This window comes from Sarcophilus harrisii, chromosome X, assembly GCF_902635505.1.
Source record: "Sarcophilus harrisii chromosome X, mSarHar1.11, whole genome shotgun sequence".
Taxonomy (NCBI): Eukaryota; Metazoa; Chordata; class Mammalia; order Dasyuromorphia; family Dasyuridae; genus Sarcophilus; species Sarcophilus harrisii.
Window position 1 is genome coordinate 34,487,185 of NC_045432.1, and position 18,462 is coordinate 34,505,646.

Genomic DNA, 18,462 nt, shown 5'->3' on the forward strand with positions numbered 1-18,462 from the left:
ACTTCTGGCTCCGAGAGGAAACTGAGGCTCGCTTAGACTGGGGAAGGGACTTAGCCGGTGTCCTACAGGAACCTAGCGTTAATAAGCCGGGGTGGGGGAAATAAAACCCAAGCCCGGGTGGACCCCGCGACTCTGGATTCTGGGGTCCGAGGCTCTGCCCCTTCCAGCCCGCCCCTGCCTCCGCGTGCGGGGCTTTGTCCCCATTGGCTAGCCGGAGGCAACCCACTGGAGTATCCAATGGGAGCCCTGGGCGAGGGGCTCTCTCGGGGTGACTAAGGGAAGGGGGGGAGGCCGGAGCCTGGCACGGGGAGCCTGACATCTGGTGAGCCGTCGCCGGCCCCTCCCCCGTCAGCGAGCCCCCGGAGAGGCGAGGGCTCGGACAGCAGCGGCAGCCCCGCCGGCCGCCGCCGTGAGCGCCACCTGATCGTTAGACCTGCCCACTCGGCACTGCCCACGCGCCGCCGCCACCGCCTCCCGCCGTCCGCCTTTTGTGCCGCGCGCGCTCCCCGCGCGCACACACACACACACACACACACACACACACACACGCACACTCGCGCGTACCCGCACACGCTTAGCCAGCCCCGCTCGGCACACACCCCGGCTAACTCCCTACACCCTGTGCCCCGAGGCGCCGGCGAGCAGCCGCGGCGGACCCTTCTCCTTTGTGTGGCCGCGGCCGGCCGGCCGGCGCAGGCCGCCCTCGGACCCGGCACGCGGAGCCATGCCGCATCGCGCCGCCGCCAGCGCCGCCGCCTCCTCCCCGGACCCGGCCGGCGCCAGCCTGGCCTCCCTGGAGCTCGACTCGGCGGCCATGGAGCACTATGTGCAGGTCCGCATCTTCAAGATCATCGTGATCGGCGACTCGAACGTGGGCAAGACGTGCCTGACATTCCGCTTCTGCGGCGGCACCTTTCCCGACAAGACCGAAGCCACCATCGGCGTGGACTTCAAGGAGAAGACGGTCGATATCGAGGGCGAGAAGATCAAGGTGATGGGGGCAGGGAGGGCGCTGGGCCCCGGCCGACCGGCTCAATCTCCGGACCCCGGCTCTGCGGCTCGGGCTCGGGAACCCGGCCGGCGCCGGCTCGCCAGCTTGTCGAGCCACACCGTTCCCGCACCCACCCTTGCCATCTCCCTTTCCTGGTCTTCCCCCCCCCCAAAAAAAAAAAAACATTTCAGGGCCCCTCGGGGAGTGATTGGTTTTCGGGATCCAATTCTTTCTTGCCCCGATAACCCGGTCTCAAGGGGATGCCAGGAAGGATGCTTGACCCCACCCCTGACCTCCGACCCCTAGCGGACCGGGCTTGCCCCTGGGGTGGGGTGGGGTGGGGCGGGGAGGAGATCCGAGGTCTGCCTGGGGGCTGCTGCAGGTGCTCTAGAGGAGGGGGGAGTGGTTTATGAGGCGGCTTCCCGAGATCGGGAACTGCAGAAACCTTAGAGACATCTCAGTCAAACCTCCTCATTTTTAGAGACGGGAAACTGAGGCCCAGACTGGGGAAGGAGTCTGTCCCAAACCGCACAACTAGAGGTTTCACAGCCCTGATTTCAAGCCGGGTCCTCCCCCTGGCCCCACTCACAGCTAAGTGACTCCCCGGTCTGACAGTACAGCCGCTGTCCAGCACCAGAGAAAGGGTGTTTCCCTAGGAGAAAAACTCTTTGTACTCCCTAAATGACTCCGGACTCCCAAGAGTCTCCAGCCTCGAGAACAAGAGGCTCTGCTGTCTATTCTCCATCCCCACGGGTAGCGATGCCAGTTCTCCACACACACACCCCCTCCCGGAGCCAGGGCCCCTGACAGATGCAGACAACCGATTCCCTGAGCTTTGCTGAAACGAAGACCCCATTATTGGAGAACGATATAAAATACATTGTTCTTGAAAGGGAGGGGGGAGGGCCCCCAACCCAAACAGTGTAGCCCTTTTAAGGTATATAACTGCCTCCAGATTTATCTAGGGTATTTTTCGGTCTGTGGAATGGATCCCAAAGCACTTTGTAGACGGGCAGATTTCCTTCCATACCTTGGCTGCCATTAAGCTACAAGCCAGTTTGGCCAAGCAGTGCTTGGAATGGGGGGGGGGGGGCAGAAGAATGGCAGGCAGCAGGGAAGAAGGCTACTCGATTTTATATTGGAATTGAATTAGGGTTAGCTGGGCTGGGAAATTCTTAAAGAGCCACAAGGGCTCTTGGAGACTCTTGGGCCAGGACCCTTGCTGTACTTAGACAAAGCATATAGGGAGCCTTATGTGCTGTGATTTGAGAGGCTCCTCAACCCTGAGTGCCCCAAACTTTTCCTGACACCCAACTTGCTTCCCAATGTTGCTTATTAGTCATTGGTATTGCCTCATTGGCTCTGTAGAATATCTGGAAGCAGAAAGATGTCCTCCAGGCCCCCTCCAAAAAAAAAGAAAGGATTTCCATTAGCCAGTTGATAGCTTAGACTCTGAGATGAGATCCAGGTTAGAGATGTTTCAGTGTTTGTGGTTGGTAGAGAGTGGGCCCTGAGAGTGGCTGTTTAGCGGGGGTATAGGGGATCCCTCAGTGTGTCTGCTTGTGGATGAAGTGAAAACCAGACTAGAATGGTGGTCAGGGGAAAGCAGGAACAAACCCAAGGGAATGGAATTATAAAACTGAAGAGTTCAAAGGGAACTCAGAGGTCACCTAGTTCTATCCATGACCAGGGACCTCTGCAACATTTATTCCGTTTTGTTTTGTTTTTTAAAGATCTTGCCCTTTTTTGGAGATCTTCATTAATGAAGAGTTCATCCTCCCAAAACAGACCATTCCTCCTTTTAAAACATCATCGTTTTCTTGATGGCTTTCATTTTTAAAGTATAGTCATCTTTAGACATACCACCCTACCCACCATCCAGCTGAGATATCACTTGTAACAAAGAGAAGCAGTTAAGTACAAAGCTCTTGACAGCAGTGGCCGCTTCTGAAGCAGATACAACACTCAGCTCCTGTAGGCCCCCACTTCTCTGATCATCACAATAACAAAGCTTTCATTTTAGTGGGGGGCTATGTGTTTGTTTACATTGTTATTAATTATGTTTATTATCCTCCTAGTTCTGCTTCTTTTGACCAGCACCAGTCCATGTGACTCTGGATCCCCCACATTCATGATTTTCCCATAGAGCAATAACCTGCTTACATTTCTTTTTGTCGGGTCATTCCCTAACCAAAGGACACTTATTTTCCTTCCAATTGTTTGCTGCTACAAAAAGTACACTTTACCTGTTCTATCTGCATACACTTGACTTCCTTGGGACGGCTGGGATCATTTAATTTCACTTTGCTGCTTACTAGTGTGATCCTGAGCAAGTCACTTCCTTCTCTGGGACCACACCGGTGGTAACTGTTGTCTTTGCACTCACTCCTTTGCTGGCTTGTGAGAAATGCTCTGTCAGCCTGAAAATGGTGGAGAAATGGGAGTTTTTCTTATGATTCCAGTCACTGGAGCTGAAACTCTTCAAGTCCATCACTTAGCATAGGGCATTGTTCTTCCTTCCCAAAGCCAGGCTGGTGATTTGGGAGAATCTGGCACAGGCACATGAGAAGGCTTTCAGACCTCCCATAGTGGCTCAAAGCACAAGCAGCTTCTGTTCCTCCAGGGTTCTGACATTTACAAAGCCCGTTCCTGGACAATAGCCCTGTGGGGAACTCTGATCAATGCAGTGACCAACTGTGACCTCAGAGGCTTGACAGGGAAGTGTGTCCTCTATGGCAAAGGTACTCAATGAGGCATTTATTGCCAGACAAGGCCAGTGTGTTAATCTGCTTTGTTTAATGGTTACTTCCTTCTTACAAGGGAGGGTTCTAGGATGATGGTGCTGGTGCGGCTGTGTGTGTATGTGTGTGTATGTGTGTGTGTTGGTGGGGGCGAGTGAGTCATTGGAAAATGACAGCGATATTTTTAAAAACTGCATCAACAAACACGTGTGTGTGTGTGTGTGTGTGTGTAGAGGGATTATTTTCTTATTTTACAAAAGAGAAAACTGAGGCTCAAGGATAGGCTACAACTTGCCTGTGCTCCCATCACTGAAGCTAGAGCTAGTAAGTAGGAATTTCAGTGGACTACAAGTTTAGCCTATGTCCTGTTCTACCACAAACTACCACAAAAGAACAGGGGAGACTTTCATATCAGGGCTGCTGATCATTGATTGCAAGACCCTGATCCTGATCTCCTTTCAGGCTTTATTAGCTTTGAGCATCAGCAGCTGGACAGTGAAGGGGTGGTGCTGGCAGGTTGGAGACATTGGTATAGGAGGAGAGTGATGACTGGGAGAAGAGAGAAGTTCCCATTAGAGAGGGGGAGGGGGCCAGTCCCAGAACCATAAAGCAGTATTTTGGTGGGCTTTGTGCCGTGTGTGTGTGTGTGTGTGTGTGTGTGTGTGTGTGTGAAAGAGAGGGGGGGGTGTGTGGGGAGAGGACATTTGGAGAAAGAGTCCCATGCCTGCAGCAGACCTCTGTCTGCCATTGTACCCAAAGGAATTGGAGAATGGGAGCTGTGACCTTGCCTCTTGGGGGCCTCCGAAAGGCCAGCATTCATGAATGAAGGTGGCAGAAAACAGATCAGTTAGAGTACTTTGAGATTTGGAGAAGATATTTCCTTGGTTATCCTTTCCCCCACCTCCTTCCTTTCCTTCTACTTTGGAGCTTCTCAAGGAGGGAGTGCCAAAACCACCCAGCTAGGGGGTGCTTGCCAAAGGTTCCCCCTTTGTGAGAGAGACTCTGCTGGCTAATTCTCAGAATGTCATGCTCTAGCCCTAGAAGAGAGTCCAGAGTAGAAGGCCCTGTTTACTATATCTGGAGGCTCAATATTAAGGATTCATAGGAATATTGGAAATCATGGTGGAAGAAATGACCAGAGGTTTGAGGATCCCAGCAGATGTGGGTCCTGGGGAGTCACAAAAGAGATAGAGATTGGGGGGGAGCACAGGAGAGCTGGATAAGGACATTGGGGACCTCAAGAGAGTCATGATAGAGCCGGACTGAAGTGAAGGATATCATGGGAGAGAAAGAAATCTAGGATGTCATGAGAAAACTGGGGAAGAGTCCTGCAGACCCAGTTCCCACTCTGCCCCAAAGCCTGTCCTATTTGGTCTCCCAGAATAACATGTAGATCATCTCTTTAGGGGATCTGGGGTAGAGGGGTGAACAGTGATTTGATGATAGAGGCTCTTTTATGGCTTTAAGGTTTGCAAAGCACTTTTATCAACAACCCCCCTGGGAGATATGGGGTGGAAGTCCTTGTCCATTGTTCTCCTTTCACTGATGAGAAACTTGAAGCACTGAAGTGAGGAAGGTGCCCAGGGCTACACAAACTACTTTCCTTTTTTATTTAATTGAAGCTCTTTAAAAAACACCAACCCATAAATTGACATCACCCCTCCCATGTAACAGACCAGGATGAGTTGGCCATGTTTGATGATCTATGCCTCATTCTGCACCTGTAGTCCACCACCTCTCTGACAGATGTGTGCTTCCTCCTCAGTCTGCTGAAGTCAGGATTGGTCACAGCATCAATCAGAGTTCTGATGTCTTTTCCTTTGATGTGCTATTCCCCTTTCCAGCAACTTGATTATTATATAAATTGTTCTCTTAGTTCTCCCCGCTCCATTCTCTGTGTTCTGCTGGTCTCTCTCTCGGAGAGGGTGGAGCCCTAGCCCTGATTGACAGCCAGGTCATGGGGGGTGTGTGTTGCAGAACCAAGAAGACCCCTCCCCCCTTCTAGAGATTGGACTCAGCATCTGTGTGCCTTTGGCAAGGTTTAAAAATTATGCATAGGCTATCCCTCCCACATTTGAAAATGATGCTCCTTGAGTGTTACTGTTCCCTGGAGGCTTTGAGAAACACACGTGATTTATTAAAAAATAAATCCCAGTGGACCACAGAGAGCAGGATTTTCCAGGCTTACAGATAAGTGCATTTCCAGCAAAGCATATGAAGAAGTATCCTTTGTCTTTAACCCCCCTCTCCACAGTAGAACACTGGACATGTCTGCCTCTTCTGCCTCTGCTCCCTCCCCATCCCAGTATTATCAGCCAGGTGCAACCAGGGTAAAATGATTCCTGTCTTGGCCCTTACTCAGTGAGTGCTCTTGGGCCAATCCCATCCTCTCTGTGGACCTCAGTTTCCCCTTCAATGAAATTCGAGGGAGCCTTATACTAGAAGGTCCTGAACCTGAGAGTCCTTAACTTAAAAAAAAAAATCTATTGGTTGCTGTATTTCAATAGAATTGGTTTCCTTTGTAATCCTTTGTATTTTATCTTATGCATTTAAAAGCATGATTATGAAAAGGGAGCTATGGGTTTCAGCAGCCACTGCCCAAGGCCTTCAAGGAGCTTTCCAAAAGTGGAGAAGTCTCTGAGCTCTCAGAAACCTAACCTATGAATTCCTGGGGCAATCTGGAAGGGGGGAATTAAGGAGGAGGAGGGAATCCTAAAAGAGGGGGGCGCACTTTGGTTATTAGGCAACCAGGAGCCCTTTTGTCTCCCCTCACTTAATGGAATGGATGACTTTTTTTTAGCACCTCCCCTCCCCAGCTACCCTCCACCTAATTGGGACCTGGTCTCCAAGATCTTGGGGACTTGGGAAAGGAGCCATCCTGTAGCTCACTCCTAGGAGACAATGCCTCTGGAAGTTGGGAGCTGAGAGAACATCTGTTTCTCCATGACTCCCTGAATCCCTTAGAATGATGCAAGAGAGGGGTGTCAGGGAATTCCAACTCTTTGGGTAGTCAGAGGTGAAAAGGATATGTGAAGGGAGGCTAGTGCAGTGGGAATAGGCAGTGGGCCTGGCTTTGCCAGATCAGCACTTATTTGGGAGGTAGAACACTTTCTTTCACTGAGTCTAGGCTTTCTCGTGTAAAATGAAGAGATGACCTTTCCAGTCCAGAATTTTCCCGGTGATGTGGATATCCAGACAAAGACTCAGGGAGGCCCGGGATGTCCTTTTTTGAGTTGGATTATAGGACTGAGAGCTGGGGAGAGCTCGCTTCTTTACAGATGAAGAAGCTAAAGCCCAGAGTATTCAAATGACTTGCTCATATCATTACCTAACAAATTTGAAGTGCTCCAAATACTTTTATTTCCAATAATAATCCATTGTGAGTCAGCCATCTAGGGGTTTTGTAGCATTCAGCCTATAAGACTTCTCAGGGCAACGAACCACTTCCATCAGTTTTTCCATTAAGAAGTAAGACTACTTTTGAAATTATTCAAAACCAACATCATTAGTGCTTTAAGAAGGGAGGCCCAGCCCTAATGTTGAAGAGCCCATTTCCCCAGCCATATCCTGGGAGGTATGCTGACCAGGTGGACAAATGGAATTCTAGAGCCATCATCCTACTCCTTTGAAAGTTTTGAGGGGGTTTGAAGAGCTTGGTAGTTATTCTGTCTTGCTTTATAGGTTCCAAATTCCCCTTCCTCTTCCCACCTCCACTTGCCCTTGACAGTAAATAATAGAAATACTTCAATCTTTACATAGTACAAATGGTCCCCAGCTCATCCATGTTCCAGAAAATTTTATTGTGAGTAACTTGTTTGAAGTTTGGAACTTTTGTTTTTGTGGAAACATTGTAATATGGACTGATGTGATTACCAGTCCAGCCCACAGCGGCCTACTTAGTCCACAGTGTAGCTGAGATGGAGTACTCATTGTACTTATTTAGGGTATGGAGAGATAACAAAGGAGGAGGAAGAGGAAGAAGACAAAAGTTTCCATTCCTGTGCTTAGATTCAAGGCCAGCCTTGGGCAAAATTTGGAACTAGGTGGAATTTGGACTTGGCAGTTCTCATTTTCTCCCTCCCGTTTCTATGGCCCCATTGAGTGTCCCAGTGACCTTGTGCTGCCCACTGTAGCACCCTCCATCCCAGGACTACCTCATGCTCCTCAGTGAGTGGAAATGTGAATTGAACTTGGGTTTAGAAGGATCAGGTTTCATGTTACCAATTGGACACCCCCTGGATAAATCTCTTCTCACCAAGTCTTTCTTTTCCTTGGAAGGAGAAGCCAGTACTGCCTATCCTCCTGGTCTAGTGTCTGAGGGCTCTTGGAGCAGTTGTCTCCCTTTTCGTCCTCCCCTCTTCCCCATTAGAACTGCTATTTCCAGAGGGAAAGCAGATCTCAGCAGAGCATTAGGAGGAAAAGGGCTTGATTTATATTTAGGTAAGTATGACTGATGGTCCTGTAATCCTCCAAAAATTATCTGTATTTTTGAAAGAAAAGGCTTGTTAATCCCAGTGAATCTAATACATTTCACATTTCCTACAGCCTGGACAAAGTGAAGAATGAAGAGAAATAATTGCCAGCAGCGGCAGGAGGAAGAGACAGAGATTTGGGGGCTGGTGATGGTCACTTTGATCAACAAACATCTATTAAATGTCTGATCATGTGCCAGGCCCTATGCTAGACACTGCAGATGTGAAGATATGAAAAAACCAGACTATAGGGGTGTTGTAGGTCATCCAGGCCAGGGCTTCTTCAACTTTTTCCATTGGCAACATCTTTTGGCCCGAGAAATTTTTATGTGATCCTGGGTGTATAGGTATATAAAATAGGAATATAAATCAAACATTTACTGAGGATAAATCATAATTTCATGACCTCCACATTTAGTTATGAGATCTCATATGGGGGTGCCAACCCCATTTTAAGTTTAGTTTACGAGCTGGGATCTAGTCCAACTGTCTCATTTTACATATGGGGAAACTGAGGACCAGAGAAGTTTTGTGTCGTGCCCCATATTGTATAGGTAGAAACAGAGCTAGAATTCAAATCTAGGACCTTTGTCTTTGAATCTAGCACTCTTTACATTGTCTCTCTCATGTAATATTAGGTTCTCTAGTTAATGAATATGTGTCTTAGTTCCTTATTAGACTATAAGAACAGGGACTGGATCTTAACCTAAAATTTTATAGTCCTCAGTGCCCAAAACAGTGTTTTATACACAGCTAGTGCTTAATAAGTGTTTGTTGAAAAGCTATGGTAACAAAGAGAAATCTTCGCCTGGCTTGGAAGATAATTTCCAGACACTGAACCAAGCCACCCCACCAAGAATGCCAGGACTACCCCCAGGCAAGGGAAAAGGGAAGGCCCAGCCTTTCAGGATGAATCCAGTTGGTTCAGGGAGAACTTTCCCCTCCGGGGTCTAGGGACAGGCTGGGGCCCTGGAGCTACTCTCCTGAAACCACGAGGCTCCAATCCTGGCTCCCTCAACAGTTGGCCAGGACCTTTGAGCCCCGATTCCTCCATGTGATCTCACTTTCAAGGTGTAAATGAGGGCACAGATGTGAAAGTACATAGCCTGGAGCTGGGAATTGATAGGAGGGAGGTGTGTGTGTGTGTGTATGTGTGTGTGTGTGTGTGTGTGTGTGTGTGTGTGTGTGATTTTGGCAGCAACTGTATAAAGGGTTTATTGGGGAGAGGAGAAACAAAATGATACTGTTTTCACATGGCCTTCAATTACATGAGAACAATGCCTAGCACACAGTAGGCACTCAATAAATGCTTATTTCTCTCCCCCTTTTCAAATGTGGAGAGAAACGTAATATTTTTGTGTGCTCTCAGCTGCTTGCCTGTCTGTATTGAGAAGGCTGTTCCAAGTAACTGGCTGGGGGGGATCAGGACAGAGTTTAAACTGGAACAACAAGAACGATGACTTGTATATCTAATACTTTGATCTAAAAAGCAGTTTCTATGTCACAGACCTATGAGGTAGGTAGTGCAAATATTGTTAGACTCATTTTGCAGATGAGGAAACTGAAGCACAGAGTGGTAAAATAACTTGGCATCTAATCCAATGGATATTATCTAGTTTACAAAGCAAGAAATTGAGGCCCAGAAGTGATATTGCTTGTTCTTTAGTCATAGCTAGTCAGTGTAAGAACTGAGACTAGAACTGGTGAATCCCAAACTAGTTCTTTCTATCTACTACCCCAAGAGGGGTTCAACCATTTTGGAAGTAGCAAAGCAAGCTTCCAGAAGGGGGGGCACGCTCTTGTCCTGATACAATTAGAGTATCACAATGAGGAAACCAAATACTTCTTCCACTCCCTTTCCACCCCCACCCCCCTTACCAGGTATTTTTAGAGCATTAGTGTTAATGCATCTCTTTATACCTTCGGGCTTTTTGGGATTCAGCTTCTTGGAATATAAAAAGTAACAGGGCCACAGATTTCTACTTGAGAATTGTACCTGCTAACCTCCTCCTGCTCCCCAGCCTGATTTGGGCTTCCCTTTGGCCTTTCCTACTGTTAAACTGTTAAAGGGATAGTGGTTTCTTCCACGGGGAGGAGGCCACAGTCTTTGCTCTGCTGTCACAAGCTGGATGACCTCCTCCAGGGATATCTGCATTGGACTCAGTGTTATTAAGCACATGTTTACTAAACACCATTGGGTGATCTCTAAGGGTCATGGAATATTGAAGCACAAGCCTTCAGGGATACTAGAGAAGGAGAGTGTTTCTGAACTAGGTATGAGGTCATACTTGGATCACAGAGCTGACTCAGAAGTAGAGGGGCATCTAATTTAAACCCCTTATTTTACAGATGGGGAGGCTCTGGTCTAGAGAAGAAAGGAATTTCCCTTAGATCCTACAGGAAGTAAACAGCAAAGCTGGGGTTCAAAAGCAGGTCTTCTGATTTTGAATCTTGAACTCTCTTCACTCCACTTCATATTCAGCAGAGAAGTTGGGAATTTAAAATAATCCTTTTGGAAAGTAAATGATCACCGCCTAATTTAGGTGTTTACTAAATACTAATTTTTCACATAACAGATTTGCTTTAAGTGGATCACAGTGTATATTCTCGGCAACACATTATCTCTGTGTGTAAATGTCAAAAAGCATTTATTAAACACTTAATATGTCCGGGTACACTTGTGAAGCCCATTCAGTGGAATGGTTTCTAGATCCTAAGTAAGGCCACTGGTTTGTCAGTTTCTTGGAATGGTTGCTCTTGATTTCCCGTCCTTTGAGCTCATAACCGTTTTCTGGTTTATGTTGGTCCAGCTGACATTCCGAAGAATCTGGTTGATCCACGTTTTCTCCACCCCCAATGGCACTTTCAGACAAATGTGTTCTTTTACTTCTTCACCCTTTTCCATACAGATTTCTGGACAGCTGGGGATTCTTTCTTTGGGCCCCAGGAGGGAGAGACCTCATTTTCCAAGACCATTGCTGAGGAACAAAATCTTTCTGAAGTCATATCCGCCAAAGCACAATTTCTTCATAGAATACAATCTAGATTAACTACTGCTCTCAAAGAACCTGTCCTATAGTTCTCAGTGTTTAGGAGAACAAGGCAAAAAGAAAAACAAGCTTAAATCGGGGAGCCAAGAAAAAAGAGAAAAAAATTATTTCTGACAGGGACTGTCCATTCATCCAACTAATTGGTATTTTTCTGTATGTATTTACCCCAATCATAAGCTTCTAGGAAGCAAAAATGTCAGAGAAGAAAGGATCCTCAGAGATTATTGAGTCCAGCCCTCTCATTTTACAAAAGAATAAACTGAGGCCCAGACAGGGGAAGGGACTTGGTTCCTGCCCTCCTGGAGCTCACATTCTAGAGTAAGCATCTATGTATCTTTAGTCATTTCCTGCATCATGTTATTCCCTTATCCACCTTAAGGTGATTTTGAAGTAAAATAGAGGGAATCTTTGATGAACTGATATCCCCAGGAAATGGGGAGCAGGTGGGAGGGTAGGGTAATTTAGGGTAATCTCATTTTTAGTTAAATAACAATAAGTTAACAATCATTTTTTAAAATAAATTTTATTGATGTGTTACATCACCTAAATTTGCTCCCTTTCACAGAACCATATAATAAAAGTTTTTTTTAAGAAAAAAAAAACAAAAAGAATCCAGAAAAACCAATCAGTACCTTTTAAAAAATCTGTCCTGTGAAAAATTCTCACATTCATGGACCATCCATGATACAAAGGAAGGAGATATCTTTTTATATCTCTTCTTTGGGACCCAGCAACAAGTATTTATTAAGCAATTACTATGTTTTAGACACTTTGCAAAGTACTAGGGATACAGAGAAAAGCAAAAATAATCCCTATCCCAAGACGCTTACTTTTTAATAGGAGAGACAACATAAAAATAGATCAAAACAAGAAACAAGGTAGATGGGTGGCCCTTGGAGAGAGGAAGCCAATAATGACTGGGAATAGGGGCAGGAAAGGGGAACAACAAAGACTTCCTGAAGTAGATGAGATTTGAGATGAGTCTTAAAGAAAAAGATTCGGAAAAAGCTTTGTCTCAGCCATTGATGACCATCTTGCTGCTAATGTTGGAATCTATTTCCCCATCTTAGTAAATAGAAGCAACATAGGGAAGCAAAAGAAACCCTAGATTGGGGTTTAAAACATAGCTCCTGCCACTTATTAGCTATGTGACACTGGCTAAGTCATCTTAACCAACCTCTGAGCAGAGGATTGGAGAGGCAGAGATGGATCATTCTGAAAGAAATGACAAGCTGTGGTAGGGGAAATCCTTATCACACAAGCAAATACAATTAGATTTGTTAAACTGGGGGAGAGGAAGGGAGAAACATAAGCTTTACTTAGCCATTAAATGAACCTTTCATGGAGCTTTTAAAAAGTGGGGAATTATTTTATTGATTTCATTTAACTCAGTAAAACTGTTTTTAAGTGAGTTTTGTCAAGCCCCAAATTAAACTTTCTTCTGTACTTTGGCAAGCCACGTCACTTATTTGAAAATGGGTCACTTTCTGTGAGATGCCAGTAACTGTCCAGCTTCTTTTCTGTTTGCAATGTCCACAGGCCATGATCCTTTTTCTGTCTTTGTGTCCTCTCCTTTCTGAGTCGAGATCCCAATTCTCCTATCTTGCAGGTGCAAGTTTGGGATACTGCAGGCCAAGAACGGTTCCGCAAGAGCATGGTGGAACACTACTACCGAAATGTGCACGCTGTGGTCTTTGTCTATGATGTCACCAAAATGACTTCCTTTATCAACCTTAAGATGTGGATCCAGGAATGCAATGGGCATGCTGTCTCTCCCCTTGTCCCTAGGGTGCTTGTGGGCAACAAGTGTGACTTGAGGGGACAGATCCAGGTACCCTCCAGCCTGGCTTTGAAATTTGCCGATGCTCACAACATGCTCTTATTTGAAACATCAGCCAAGGACCCCAAAGAGAGCCAAAATGTGGAGTCGATTTTTATGTCCTTGGCCTGCCGTTTGAAGGCTCAGAAATCACTGCTGTACCGAGATCTGGAGAAGCAGCCAGGGAAGGTGCAGAAACTGGAGTTCCCACAAGACCCAAATAGTAAAACTTCCTGTCCCTGTTGAAGCAAATGGTTTCAGATGAGCTATTGTTACAATTTCTTTCCCTTTCCTGTGACTCCACCAAACTGATGAACACAGCTTGTTTCTGTACAAGTTGACATTAAAATGATTTATATAGATTATCACTTGGATTCCTCTTTTGTTTTCTTTTTGGTGGGCATTTGGGTTTTCTAGACTCAGGGATAACTTTACACAATGATTTTGACAAAGTATTTTCTTCACAGTGATTATTTGAGGTAGACAATGATAAGGGGTGTGTGTGTGTGTGTGTGTGTGTGTGTGTGTGTGTGTGTGTGTAACTTGGAATTATTTGCACTAGGATTGAGCTTTGGCAGTAATGGGATGGGAGGGAGCTCACTTGGGGTGGTCCCAGCAGGGTGAAAAGGTAGGTCCCAGAATGGCCTGATATTTCTATGCCACTGAATTGTATTTCTCTATGCTAGAAAAATGGGGGATGATATGGGGATAGGGTCCAGGAGGGAGTCCAAGTGCCCCCTGCCTTTCCCTAAGGCTGTATCACTGAGAATAGGAATAGGTGAGATGGAGCTGCTGGGGAAAGGGCAGGGAGGGAGGAAGCCTTGGGATGAGGTTTTCCTGTCCGTACATTCTAAATTTCAGAGCCAAGGAGTAAAACACTCACTATCCTGTCTTAGTTATGATTCTGATAAGAGGTTAAATTTTTATAACAATTTATAGACATGCTTTCGTTTCTCCTCATAACCAATCTCCCTTTATATAGTAAGCTCTTGGACATCACAAACTGCCATTCTTCATCTCAGTTCCCCAGAAACCTAAACATAATAGATGCTTAATCAATATCTGTCGAATGAATGAGGTAGATCATATTATTATTCTCATTTTTCAGACGAGGAGACTGAAACTTTCAGGAGGAAAATTATCTGTTTAAAGTAACTTAGCTAGAAAGTTATGGATTTGGGGTTTGAATCCAGTTCTTCAAATTATAAACTCATTCCATTAGACAAAATGTGTCTTATCTAACAGTTTTTAAATACAGCCTCCTTTCATTAGATTGATTTTAGATTGGCCCATGCCTCAATTATCCAAGCATGTCTTTGTAAGAAAATCTGGCAGGTATTTTGTTCATTAGAGGATGTATTTATGGATAGAAGTTGAAATAGAATTTTGCTTTCTCATCATGGGGGGAAGGAGGTGCTATGATCTCTACAAAGCAGACCAAAGAGATTTCCATGATTCTGCTAAGCTCAATTTCCAAAGACTTACTCACCTTCAGGTCACGCACACTCGGCAAAGTCCCAAGAAGTTTGGAAAAGACCTTCATTACATTAATCACAAAATATTAGATCTGGAAAGAAGTCTAACGACCATCCTGTGCAACTTTCTCGTTATACAGAGCTTGGGGAGAAAAAGGGAATTGTGTTGTTCACCTATTAATATTTCCTACCTCTAGAAGTTCCCATTGGGTATCATCTAAGTAGAAAATGGCCTAAGGGACTCACATTTTCCCCTATACTTCCCAAAGCAGCACCTGGGAGAACTGAACGCTTTACATCCACCATGCTGCTACTGCTCCTTCTTCTAAAATTCAAATGTGCATTACTTTACAGGATACTTGGATCCTGTTCCCCATTCTTCTAGTTGACATCTTAGGACAATGAATCTTTGCTGTATTGCCCATGTGGGGTCCCTCTTCCTCTTAGTTATACATACAGGTACTAGAAGCATTTGCAGACTCTTCCCCTTCCCTTTTGAAGATCTTTGTAAAAGCCAGAGATGTAGAAGCAAGGAAAAGGGAAATGGAAAAGGTTTTTCACTTCATGCCCTTAACTGCTCTCCACCCCAGACTCAATGGGAGATGATGACTAAGTAGGATGAACACTGTTGACACATTTGGGGAGGGAGGAGACAAATAGGACAAAAGCACCCTAATCCACCAAGGAGGAAAACCCAGTAACTTTGGTTGTGTAGGAGAAATAGGGATTTTCACAGTTGGTTGGTTGCCCTTTCTCCAAGAGGATCAAAATGACATCACTGTGTTGAGGTTAAGGAACAGTGTGTCTGTGGTTTTTCTGACCAGTACAAGATCAGAAGCTTGTGATGCTACCATAAACTGGGCACAAATAGTCCACTTGAACATTTGAAATGGAAATGTCTCTACCTTTGTGCGCTCTTACTTTTCCTTTGCACTACCACAATTGCTTCTTTGTTTTGCCTTCTTTGAAGTGGACATGCCATACTGAACTGTCTCACGCCACCATCTCCCATGTCTCCTGATTAATTCCAAAGTTCTTTCATTCAAATTTTGTCCTCTCCTACTTTCTTCAGTCTTCGATCCTCAATAAAAGCTTTCTCCTTTCTGATGAGACAGCCTCCTTGGGCACTCTTTTCAACACTAGTTGCACCTTCACTCATTTCCCCAATTCACTAGTTGAAGTGCGGGGGTTGGTTTATGCCTTGTTACTCATTGTTATGTCCAGGCTTTCCCTCTACCACCATCACATAGTAGCTCTCCTCCTCTGAGGTTCACTCACTCATATTTACCACCCAATAAAGATTCTGTCAGCTGTTATCTATCTATTCAAGTTCATATCCTTTCTTTTTTTGAATGAGTTCTCTACCTGACTCAGAGTCTTTTCCCCCTCCCCAATTTCTGCCCTCCTTTTAAGGAACTTCAGTATATACACTGATACTCCCTCAAATACCCTAACCTCTCAGTTCTTCAACTTACTCATTTTCACCCTATCACAGAGATGGTTATAATTATGGTGTTGCCATCACTAAATGTTTCACTTCCACACTCAAGAATTCTGAAATTCCCTCATCTAATCACAGTCTTTTGTCATTCTTTCTCTTTCTTTGCCTTGCAGCTCTCAATGCTTATCCCCATCTCTGCTATGACTTCTAATACCTAGATTCCATAGTTCTTTCCCAGATGATCACTTTTACACTGGCTACACTTTCCTTCTTTCCCCATGTTGATCCCTTGGTGATTGAGTTAAACTTTATGCAATCTTTTTCGATTGAGTCCCTTGCTCCCTTATCCCATCAAGATTTTGCCCTGCCAAACCTCAGTTTTGGATTATTTTTACCATTTACTACCTTTGTTCCTACTCAGCTACTACTAAATGAAGCTGGAGAAAATTGTGAAACCATGCTAAGTCTACTACAAAATTAAGTTCTTGAGCTCTCACTATGGGAAGGCAATCTTTCTACATATTCCTAATGGACACACTGCCCTATTCATCACAGTGACTTTTCTAAATCTTTTTTTCCCATTTCAAACTTCCCATTGCTTCCCCTTCTTACCAACAGAGTTCTCAGCTGAAAACTGCCTCGCATTTCACTGAAAAAATTGAAACCATTTACCAAAAACTTGCTCATCTTTCCTCTTATCTCACATTACTCATATGCCTTCCTTCCTTCAGTATCTCTTTTACCCTTGTCTCACATGAAGAATTGAACCTTCTTGCCAAGACAAACTCCACTCTACATGTAAAAGGGATCCCATTTCATCCCATCTCCTCCAATAGATTGTTCCTTCTAGCATTCCCATTCTCTCATTTATCTTCAATCTCTTCCTGTCTATTTGCTGTTTCCCTAGTGATTACAAATATGTCCATGTATATCCCATGCTCTAAAAGCTATTGCTTAATTCACCCATCCTTAGTAGCTATTGTCCCATATCTTTTCTGTCTTTTGCGGCTAAAATCCTTTTCTTTTATGCTACAAATCTTTATTTACTTATTTAATAATAATAGCTTTTTATTTTTCAAAATACATGCAAAGATAGTTTTCAGCATTCACCTTTGTAAAACCTTGTATTTCAATTTTTCCCCTCCCCCCTCTGTCCAAGACAGCAAGCAATACAAGTAGTAATGCAGTTCTTCTAAATATATTTCTATATTCATCATGCCATGTAAGAAAAATGAGATCAAAAATTAAAAAAAAAACATGAGAAAGAAAAAAAAAACAAGCAAGCAAACAACAACAACAACAAAGGTGAAAATATTATGTTGTGCTCCATGTTGAGTCTCCATAGCTCTCTCTGGATGTAGATGGCTCTTTCCATCACAAGTCTTTTGGAATTGTCTTCAATCATTCCCCTCATTGTTGAAAAGAGCCAAGTCCATTAGAATTGATCATCATATAATTTTGCTGTTGCTGTGTGCAATGATCTCCTGGTTCTGCTCACTTCACTCAGTATCAGTTCATGTAAGTCTTTCCAGGCCTCTCTGAGATCATCCTGCTGATTGTTTCTTATAGAATAATAATATTCAATCACATTCATATACCAGAACTTATCTAGCCATTTCCCAATCGAAGGACATTCCAGTTCCCTGTGTGGCTAAAACATTGAGAAGGATACAATAGGTGCCTCCACTTCATTTCCTCTTACTCTACTTAACTCTATATAGCCAGGTTTCTGACCTCATCATGCTCTCTCCAAAGTTACTAATGATCTCTTAGTTGCCCTTCTCAATCCTCATCCTTACTGGCTTCTCTGCTTTGACACTGTTGAATACCCTTTCCTCCTTTATACTCTCTCTTTAAGTGCTTGATGATCTCATAAGCTACCATGGATTCTATTATCTTTATACTAATCATTCTCAGATCTACTTATCCAACCCTAATCTCTAGATTCATATCTTCAATTGCCCTTTGGACATTTGAATTGATTATCCCATAGACATCTCAAACACATGTTAAAAACTGAATTCATTGTCTTTCCTTCCCCAAACTCTCCCATCTTCCTAATTTACTATGAAAGGCAGCACCATCTTTCTCATTACCCAGGCTGGAAATTTAGGTCTCATCTTTAGTTTCTTACTTTCTCACCAGGCCCTTTCTCCCCCACCCTCATATCCAATCTTTTGCCAAATCCTGTTGAATCTACCTTTGTAACATCTAGTTATCTCTAGTATCTCTCCTCTGGCCCTACTACCACCTGGGTTTAGGCCTTTATCTCTTAGGAGAGATAATACCTGGACTATTGCAATAGGCCATTGTTTGGTCTGCCTGCAACAAGTCTTTCCTCCATTGATCAAAGTCCAAGTCTGACCACAAAATCCTCCTGTTGAATAAACTCCAAAGGCTCTCTATCACCTCCAGGATCACACATGAAATCCTCTTTACAACCTGGTCCCTAGCTACATTTTTATTCTTCCTA

General features: G+C 44.6%; 1 protein-coding gene across 1 annotated transcript; it reads left to right on the plus strand.

Annotated features, from left to right (window-relative positions):
• Window positions 1-526: 526 nt before the first annotated feature.
• On the plus strand, window positions 527-13,438 carry RAB33A (RAB33A, member RAS oncogene family). The gene is made up of 2 exons (XM_031944506.1): window positions 527-991; window positions 12,864-13,438. The coding sequence occupies exons 1-2, from the start codon at window positions 725-727 to the stop codon at window positions 13,317-13,319; spliced, it is 723 nt and encodes a 240-aa protein (XP_031800366.1). The 5' UTR covers window positions 527-724; the 3' UTR covers window positions 13,320-13,438.
• The last annotated feature ends 5,024 nt before the right edge of the window (window positions 13,439-18,462 follow it).